The 10,717-nt window shown below is 30.3% G+C and overlaps 1 protein-coding gene across 1 annotated transcript; it reads right to left on the minus strand.

The window, feature by feature from the left end:
- Positions 1-1,132: 1,132 nt before the first annotated feature.
- LOC130809647 (2-deoxy-glucose resistant protein 2-like) lies at positions 1,133-6,037 on the minus strand. The gene is made up of 8 exons (XM_057675395.1): positions 5,860-6,037; positions 4,184-5,514; positions 4,008-4,098; positions 3,755-3,912; positions 3,328-3,379; positions 2,470-2,549; positions 2,255-2,348; positions 1,133-2,160 (listed from the first exon to the last, which is right to left on the minus strand). Exons 2-8 carry the CDS (start codon positions 5,390-5,392, stop codon positions 1,568-1,570), a joined length of 2,277 nt encoding a protein of 758 aa, XP_057531378.1. The 5' UTR covers positions 5,393-5,514; positions 5,860-6,037; the 3' UTR covers positions 1,133-1,567.
- Between the last annotated feature and the right edge of the window lie 4,680 nt (positions 6,038-10,717).

The following is a 10,717-nucleotide window of genomic DNA, read 5'->3' on the forward strand; positions in this document are numbered from 1 at the left end:
CAAGCCGGATCGTCTCCTCAATACTTATCATTAATTTGGGCGTTATTACTATTTAATTGAATTAGAGTGCCAAACAATTACGTATTCATTACTCAATTATTATTGGTGGCTAACAATTTATTTATTTTTTATTGAGTTGGTGGGCTAATTGCTTTCTAATGGTTATCAACTTTATTTTATTAATATTAATTGTTTAAACGAAAGATTTAAAATCTTCCAATATATGAGCATGGTTTACAATGTAATGACTTATATAATATAAGTATGAAGCATTAATGCATGATTTATTAAACAAAGTAGAAAAAAAAAATAAAAGTTTTGGTTGATGTTTATACATTTAAGACATGCTATTTTAAAAACTTATTTGTATGTTACAATTTAATCAATGGTGTGTAAATTAACGATTTATAATGTTTAACTGGATCCTCTAACTAATTTATAATATATGACAAAATTAGTAGAGATTATTTGTCAAAATAATAAATATGAAATTTACGTTTTTACTAATTTGTGAGAAGTATATATCACAAAATCAAGAAAAGTTCAAAAATAAAGTAATAATAATAATAATAATAATAATAATAATAATAATAAAACTTTAGATTTGAGGTTCAAATCATCACAAAAAGTTAAATTAAACATTTTGTCATAATTTAATAAATTTCCATCTTAAATTATAGAATTTTCTCAATCAAAACATAATATTCGGTCCCCTGATTTAAATTCTGACCATCGATTCTAAATTTATGTACTTTAGTTAGAAAAATAGACGAAAAAGAACTTTGTAGAAATTAGATTAAAATTATATTTAAAATTAAGGAAAAATTATTGTACATAATACAAAATTTTGTTAATTTTCCTACAATAATACTAATTTTTAATTAATCATGAATAATATCAAATTCAATCCTAACTTTTGTTTAACCATTAATTTACCTTTGTTTTTTTTAGATCAACTATAAACAAAAATTAACATTATTCTCGACAAAACTTATTTAATTGGTATAATTCATAATAAAAAATTAATATTATTATATAGAAATTAATAAAAAAATATTATTCACGTTGATTTTTTTCTAAAACTAAATACTTATGATAATTAACTCAAAAAATGAGCAATAAAATCCCTTAGGTATAAGAAAACATCAAGAATCAAGAAATAATAATAAAAAAAAAGTACCATAACAATTAACATGAGTGGATTTTGGTCAAAATAATTGTGACATACTCCACACAAAAAGAACATAGTCAACTACAATGAGTCAAATCCCATGATTCTACATTTGATCCTCACCATTCACAAGTATGGAAGCTAACCTCCCCCTTCCACAAAATCTGCCCAAAAAATACCCTCATTTTTCATGGCTAGTAGTAACTCTTGCACTATATACTCTAGACCATTTTTTTTTCTTGGAAAAAAAAAATCTAAAAAAGTATCTTTTTTTTTAAAATATATATTTCGTGTGGCCAAAAAAAAAAACTTTACATTTATACAATAAAACCTCAAATTTATAAACTCCGCCATTAAGGGGCTTTACATTGACATTTGACATAGCTCCTCGAGAATTTACAAGCGAACCGGTAAACCATGGTTTTGGAATACCCTGATTCGACCGTCCCAACCAGCGGTTACAATGACTAAACCCCACGAGTTAGGAGAACCCGCCATATTCTGGCACGTTATTTTCAAAAACTTGTAGTCTGATTTGCATGTTGTTGACGAAACAATCAAAGAATTTGAGCTCGTTAGGTTCTCCTCGGGCCATGTTGCAACCCCTCTAGAGAACGGGTCTGATAATCCCAAAGAAATCGTCTCAGCCGAGAATAATGATGTCCGGAGGTGTGAACTATCGTTGGACGGTTGGTGTTCAAGTCCGCTCTCGGCTGTATATCTAACCATTATTCCCGAATGATTTGCTGATGATTTCGAGAGAGAAGGTAAAATGGTTGCGCTCGTTGTTCCTTGCCATGGAACAGCAACACAAGCGTTGTTCGAGAAAAACCTCTCACATGAGCGTTTACTTCGGAAGTGGGAGGAAACGGCTCGGTCTGAGTTAGTACAGTCCCATATATAAACAAACGAGTCCTCACTTGCCGAGACAATGTGAGTTCCATCGGATGTAAATGACGCAGATATCTGACTTCCTGCGTTTCGGAGACCTGGTAGCGAATAACATGATTGAAATTTAGGATACAAATAATCAACTTTCAAAGAACGATACAAAGAAATATCGATGACAGGAATAATACAAACCTTTATATTTACATATTACATCAACTCCTTTAACAATTCGGACTTGGGAATCAGCCGTAGTTACCATGAGCTTGGTTGAATCACCGGGGGAAAACTGAATTAATCGATAAATAAATTAATGTTAACATTTTAGAAAAGATAACGGAGATCACGCACGGGTTAAACAGTAAAACGAGCACGATAATTAAATTAATTTTGATAGACAATTTAACCACCTGAAATCCGGTTATTCGTTTTGAGGGCGCCTTCTTCTTACCATGTAACGAGAGTTGATTTGTCATTTTCAGCCGATTATCTGAAATGTTCAAAGCATTTGGAGTCTTAAACAAAATGAGAATGATATTCTATACATAATTTTGTAGAGTTGATACGGGAATTTTATCTTGAACCGTAAATTTCAAGTTATATGAAACTGCTTAAAGCAAGACCAATTTATTCACTTGGTTTCGGTCAACTTTTTGGAAGAAATAGAACACCGTCAAAGTCTTAATTCTAATAACAGAAGTCTTATAAGATCTATCTATTGCAAAAAAAAAAGTGCCTATGTTTTGAACTCTGAAACCCAACGCATGTAACTCTATAAATATATGCACCAACTCGTCTTGTATGAGTCCGTCTCAACACGAGACGAGCCCATATAATTAGCCTGTTTTTTAAATTAATCACTTTAAAATCGTAAGTGATCACTTTAATAGACTAAATATACACAGGTCAATCCAACAAACATAATCTCACCGTAAGGCCGTTTCATTTAAGAATTTTACGAATTTACGAAATCATTGCATCATGATAACTTGGTGGGTAAACAAGTTGCATGTTTTCCATTGCAGATATTTGGATGAACTACATCCTTAGGCTAGATATCTAGTTGACTTTTACTAATTCAACACCAAAAGTGACTTGGTCAAATGAAGTCCTCAATTTTAAAATGAAAAAGACTTAATTGCTTCAAACAAAGGCCACCAAAAGTCATTATTACCACAATATGACTACTAATCCAGGGTTTTAAAGAAAGTTCATTCAAGGACATTATCCACATCAAATTTGAATTGATAATATACATAACACTTTACCGGATATATCAAAAAAGTAACAATCACCGGATATAGAGCCAACAATTGCACCCTGCACCGAAAAATCACAAAACCCGTAAGCATTTCACAAATTCTTGTGTAAAACGATCTCATCGTGAGACGTTCTCCATACATGGGTTGAATAACCCAACTAATGCAATTATTAATATTATGAGCATACGTTCTCCTTGTTTTTAAGTCCTCTCACCGAGAGTAGTCTGGAATCTAGGTATGGGCTTGCCAAGGTTGTGGCCCCGATCATTGAATAAAATTGTATTAATATTATGTTTTTGTGACGATATATATTACACAAGAATGACAATCGAGTTGGTTCGGTTTAGCACACATATAGAGATGAATTCGCCACTATTTAACAAAGCAATGATTCAAATTATTCTATAAATAATTCTTGTCGAACGGTGCATACCTTTCCATTAGGCTGATAACAAATAGCCGTAACAATTTCTTTTAGGTCGGTCCAATCGACAACTCCACACGATGATACGCTCCAAACACGAACTTTACCATCAACGGAGCCACTAACGAAGTAATTTTCATCGACCGGATTAAATTGAATGCATGTAACTGGTTTGAAGAAAGCAGAACATACAAAATTAGTTCATTCTGAATCCTAAACAACCAAGCATTGCTAACAGACATACAAGAGAACTAGAAAGTACCAAAATCGCTGTGTGAAAAGACTTTCAAGCATTCCTGAGATCCCACTCTCCATAATCTAACAGTTTTGTCAACAGAGGATGATAGAAGAAACTGCACAACAAGTGAAAGTATTAGATTTATGGACTAACATAGAGAGTAAAAACCCGAAAAAAAATCCCACTCGAATGCAACCGACCTTGTTAATTGACCACGAAAGATCCAACACTTCATCGCGATGACCATGGAATTCATGAATCGGCTTCTCGTCTAGTTGAAAAACTTTTTGTGGGAAAATGACACAAGCAGATTCCGATGATTTCCTCAAGCTCTTCAATCTTCCCTTTTTCTCTTTGTCTACACTGAGCGGCACCAACTCTCCGAGTTGATTAGTCGTAAAATATACATGTGAAGCATCAACGTCGTGCATATGAACTATTTCCGACTTTTCAGACTCGACCACTTGCCATACACGGACAATGCCATCTTCACCGGCACTTGCCAAAAGTTGTCCATCGGGACTAAACTTCATCGTAAGGATAGCACCCTCATGTCCAACAATATCTTGCCCCATATAAAGAGCCGAAAATTCCTTGGATCGCTTCCTATAAGTCCGAACCCTAACACTGTGAGCTTTACGTCTTAAACATGGCGAAAAACCAAGGCCACTTTCTACCCGATTTATCCCCGATTGCTCACCGGCAACACACGCCACTACGCCTAATCTCCTCAACCATCCTCTTTTCGATTTCCTTTTCCCTTCTACACTACTACTCGGTGCCAATCCAACATCTCGTCTCATCGCTCTCTGAACCAATTGTGACACCCCTAAAAGCCTCTCGAATTCCTCCCCACTAAGCGACCGATTAGAGCCAACTTCTCTAAGTCTACTAAACAACCCATCTTGCCCAAGTTCATCCACAATGAACTCCGATCCATCATCCAAATTCTTGATCCTCCGGATCAAATTCTCATCCAATGCCAAATCCAAGTAATCTTGGGTATCATTTGAGCAACACGACACCGAAGACTGACTCGACGAATGCAAACCCCTAAAACTCGACCTCAGAACGGTCCCACTAGTATCCATAATCCTAGCACTATCAAACACCTCTTCCTCAAACCTTTTAGAACTTTCACTATCCTCCCCTTCTTCCTCATTCCCTAATGTTGGAGCTAAACCCATCAATTTAAATAGCTTTTGGCGGCGTTCCCCAATTGTTCCAGGACTTCGGATCCAAATTTCATACCCAAAATTTCTACCCATATCCTCACCAATCTTTGATTCTGAATCAGAATTCTCCACATAATCTGATCCTGAATCAGATACAGGGGTAATATATTCCTTTGAATCAAAAAATTGTTCTTCTTCTTCACTTATACTACCCATTTCCAAATTGTAATTCATTCAAACCCATGAACTAAAATTAACCCAATTGGATCAAATATGAAATCCCCAATAAAATAGGGCCCATTTTTTTTATCAAAACTAACCAAATCAACCAGCTGAAAAACTTCTGTTAATTTCTCCTAAACACCAAATAAAGAAACAAACAATAAGACAACAAAATTTCAGCTAATCACATAAACCCAAAAACACAGATCCCAATTTCAAGTCTTTTTTTAACACAATTCAAACAAATCAAATAAAGAATAAAACTTTGAGCATGAATCCTCAAAATAGACAGTATAATTACAAGATCAAAGCATAACTAGCAAAAAAAAGAAGAATGTGAACAAATAAAGTAGATAGAGTTTGAAACTTTGAACAAGTAAAAATGGAAAAATTATAAAAAAGAATAAAAGGGAAACAAACAAAAAAGCAATTTTTATTGGTAAAAGATGATGAATAGGTAGGGATTTGCAAAAACTGACCTGGGAAAATTCAATTAAAACCCAAAAACAATTCTTGGGGAATTCACAGATTTCAGATTTTTGTTTTCTCTCTCTTGTGATGTTGTTTATAGAAGTGAAGGAAGAAGAAAAGCATGGAATAAAAAAATGGAAGGAAATGGGGAGTAAAGAAATAAATACAGGACAAAGACAATAGTTGGGGAGTACTTAAATGGGGTTTATTTATTTAATTAAATTGTTGGATAATTAGTGGTTAATAAAACAAAGTGAATAGGAAAAGTCTTGAAAAAAGTGAAATGGGTTAGAAGGTGAAGAACTAATAAGTAATAACCCAGAAGTAAAAATTGAAATAAATTTTGAAAGTGCTATATAAATTTAAAAATTATGATCTTTTTCACTGAATTTTTATTTTTAAACACTAAATAAATTACATAATTAAATAATGAGATTTCTAATTTTTTTAGGATCTGTACAATTAGATATGTGGAAGATGTTCAAAATCTTTCGAACAAATACTAATTTATTTTTTTTGTGTATGTTTTTAGAATTCGTACTTGGCTGCTACTGCTGCTCCACTGGAGGAGACTTGTCTTGATGAGGCTTGTTTGGTGATTGCCTAATTGGCATGGTAACACACTAACACCTAGGCATGGGCATCTTGAGAGTTTTTTCTCTTTTTTTTCAAATTATTTTTGTTTTAAAAAATTATTTCAACTACCCATAAGAGAAGACTGAAAGGTAAAAATAATGAATAAAGTATATTAAAAAATCTTATATTTTCAAAGTAGTGTAAATGTGTAATACTCCTATTAAATGAAATTACATTAAAAATTACAAGATTATACATTATATACAACCCTAAAAAATTATATCTATTAATTTCTTTAAAAAAAGTTGGGAAATAATATTTAGAGCCCTTAGATATGTACATAAAAATTGACAAATTTTCTTTATCATTAATAATTTTAAATATTCAAGAAAACCTAATTTAGAAATTGTAAAACAATCACTCCCTCTGTTATTTAAAGAAATTTTCATTTGTCATTTTTGGGTGTTCCATTTGTTATTTTCATAGAGAATTTTTTCATTTATATCACAAATTTTGCACAAAAATAACTTTATTCATACTCATTTTAATATTTTAATAATGCTTATGTATTCCACATATAAACACTAACTTCAATTTAATATTTTAATATTCCTTATGGTCCCCACATGTTTCCTACTAATTTTATAAAACTAATTTTTCGTTAGTTGTGGTTCCCATTGGAGTCACTACTTTTTTCCAATCAAATTTATTATTCAATTAAATAATATATCCACTTTCTAAAATATTGTATTTTTCTTAATTTCCGTGAATATTCCTTTTGGAAACTTCATTAGAGAACAGATAAAGTAATATTTTATATAATGACTTTAACTTCCCAAGAAAAAATAAATATTAAAATAATTAAATATAATTAAATGTTTATGTTTCCAAAGCAAAAATGATATTAAATTACATATTAAATACAAGACTTTTTTTTTATTAAGGGCTGTATATATTATTTTCCAAAAAAGTTTCATATATTTGTTTGATTAAAAAGTGAATGATATTATAAATTCATTTATAATCCCACATTTTGTTAAATTATATTAATTGTTTTTTCTTAATCATTTAAGTCTTAATCTTTAAAATTTTATTCTATTGGATCTTCATTTTAAATAGCATTCACATGATCCTCTCATCCCATTTTCCTCCAATAAATATAAAACTTTTTAAATTCTCACTTCAAAATCTCATTTTTCAACTGTACAAAAACACCCCCTAAAATTCTTCCTAATACTTCTACGATTAATGGTTTGGTACGTTAAGCTTAGTGGCAATCGCTTAAAAAGCATCACATCTATTTTTATGAGTTCAATTCAATTCAAGCGTTCTCTATTTATACTTATCACTTATTAATGATTATTAATAAATTTTTTAAGTTCATTTGTTTCAATTGATTAGGTTTTTGATTTGTGACATACTATTGGGTTTAAGGTTATATATTATTTGACGGATTTACTTAGACTGTACACTTTTTGTACTTTCTATTATATATCATATATCATATAATACTGTTATGGTACATAGTATAGTATTACACCACCAATAGATAGTTGAGATACATGTCACTATAATATTAAATGTATCTCCGCCTAAATCTTTAAAATAAGGAAAAATTAATCTGGATAATTTCACATTTGACTCACACGTAGTGAATAATTCTACCTTTTAATTATGTTAATAATTGTGCTCATATTACAATCAAATTTATTATTCCCTCCTATTCTAATGAAATGAAATGTTTCTTTTAAATTAATTTTAACTCCGTTCATTACTGGCTTAAAAGTCATATTTTTCACTGGCAAAAAAAGTCATTAACCAAAAAATTTTTGACTTTTGGATCAACTAACAAATTAAAAGTCAAAAATCAACCAAAAAGTCAATCCTAAAGTCATTATCAAACATCCCATAAGTGTTCGAAAATAACTATCCAAACATTGTCAATCCGTATAAGATTAAAGCAATAGCATATGGCATAAAATTAAGAAATTGGTGAGAATATTAAAATGGTGTGGATAAAATTTAATGGCAAAATAAAAAAGTGTGAATAACAGTCAAAGAAAAAAGCAGTGAAATATTATCAAAAATGAAAATAGTGTTAAATAAAAAGACCGGTCAAAATAAAATTTGACAAAGTGAGTGACAAAGGAATCAATACTTCCTTAAGTTGAACCAAGTCTAATTTCGTTAATTTAATTATGGTAATACAATTATGTCTTATGTCAATATGAGAAATAGACTAATTATTAAGAGAAGTATAAGAAGGTGTGATATTTTGTCATTTAGTTTAATAAATATTTCGAAAATTTTCAACTTTCATCTTTTTCACATGCTAGATAAATATTTTATTAATCTACGTGTTGGGTTTGACCTTTAAAAAAAAACAAACGTCTTAATTACCCTAATTGATCACATATTTAGTCAAAATAAACACTTAATTTAACTAAAAACCATTTTTTCTACCACATGGAAAACTTGAAAGCTCAAGGTCACCATGTAGATTTGAAAAATATTTGTGAAAAAGCCAAAAATTAAAGGTTACCACATAGAAATTCCCTAAATATTTTGTTATATAGTGCAACATTATGTTGCAGTTCTCAAAGAACCGCAACATATAATGTCTTTTATGCTTTGGTATATTATACGAAAGTATCAAAAACACCAGTGTCGTTCCTAGCATTGTATGGACCGTAGACAAACTGAAAGAAATAGACCCTTTCCATGGAAGGTCGATTCTGAATTTAAACGAATGTTTGGAAAAATAATAGAGACGGATCGTATATATTATAATTAGCATTAAAAACGTAGATGTGTCATATAATTCTTAAATGATAAAAGAACTACTCATAAATTGCAAATTTTTTTAAGTGTCTACTTCATTAACTAGCATTTTCTAATTTTAGGGCCCTTTTTAACTTTGTGCCCTAAACAAATATCTACTTTGTCTAACGACCCTGAAAAACACCAATCTATTGCTATTTCAAGTGCTTGGGGCCTAAATCTCAGCATATAAGACCTGAAAACTGCAAAAAATGAGATTTTTTTCTACTAGTAAATTGTGTGAATAATATTAAAAAATACATCAAATATATACATATGAGATTAAAAGAATATAATAGGGTCCAATTAAAAAGAAGAAAATAATGCAAAAAAAAAAAAATAATCAATGTTAAAGTAAAACTAAGGAAATGGAGTAGGAATCAAATCCATGCAAAACCATGTTACAACAAAGACTAGAAATAGTATAAACAACTCCAAATAAAAGATCCAATCGAAGCAAGTAAGAAGTGACGATTCGAATATGGGTAGGGAAGGGACCAAGCTATCTAGCTAAGCAGTAAGAATAATGAATACTACACATTGAATTAGCATCAAAAGTTGTTTAAATAATAATAAAAAAAAAAAGCAAATGGAAGTAATACTTCTTATTCATTTTATTCATTATACTTATTAGTGATAACGATATTTTCTCACATAACATAATACAATTGGATGCAAATATTTCAAATCAAAAAAATTATTTAATAATAAATCAATAAAAATTTAAAATGTGTGAATAATATTAAACAACGAGTAGAATGAAATATATATATATATATAGAGAGAGAGAGAAAATATATTTAATGAGGTTAAAAAAACAATAAGTTTATTTTAAAAAATAAAAATAATACAAAATGAAAAAAACCCGAAATAATAAATAATGCAAACAAGTGATAAATAAGAGATATTCTACGTAGTAGGCACCAACTTTTATAAGAGGTTAGTAATACCAAATTAAAAAAAAAAATTCCACTAAATAGCATTGTATTTTTGGAATTTCACTACTTAACGTATAATCTAACATTTTTTGGGTATTAATATTACAAAAGTTTAAATTTTAAAAGTATAATACTATTTTGTGAAATTTTAAGGAAAGAAGGTTACCGTATTTTAATGAAAAAAGACAAGGGTAAAAATAAAATTTCACAATTTAACATATAATCTAACGTTTTTTGGGCATTAATGTTACGGCAGCTTAAATTTCAAAAGCACAATACTATTTTGTGTAATTTTTTTAAAAAACTTGCTATCACTAATATTTTGCAAAAGTTCATGCATATCATATAAAATATCAGTTGAAAGAAAAAGAGTAGCATGGTGTAGGCAGCTAGTAGTCCTAGTAAAGTTGATTGAGTATGAGTCTAGTCTTACAACCGTACGTAGGTTCTTGGGGTGGCAGGCTGGCAGTCTGTGAGCATCCCCATTATTACTATGCTGTACCGCCTTTTCTCCACGCTGCTTTCTGCCACC

Source organism: Amaranthus tricolor, chromosome 4 (genome assembly GCF_026212465.1).
Source record: "Amaranthus tricolor cultivar Red isolate AtriRed21 chromosome 4, ASM2621246v1, whole genome shotgun sequence".
Classification (NCBI taxonomy): Eukaryota; Viridiplantae; Streptophyta; class Magnoliopsida; order Caryophyllales; family Amaranthaceae; genus Amaranthus; species Amaranthus tricolor.

Bases quoted from the DNA above. Each gene is read 5' to 3' on its own strand.
- LOC130809647 (XM_057675395.1), bottom strand. From the start codon at position 5,392: ATGAATTACAATTTGGAAATGGGTAGTATAAGTGAAGAAGAAGAACAA. The intron at 4,099-4,183 runs GTCGGTTGCATT...CTTGTTGTGCAG, and splicing joins TTTCGTGGTCAATTAACAAG to TTTCTTCTATCATCCTCTGT. The intron at 2,550-3,327 runs GTAAAGTGTTAT...TGAACATTTCAG, and splicing joins TTACTTTTTTGATATATCCG to ATAATCGGCTGAAAATGACA.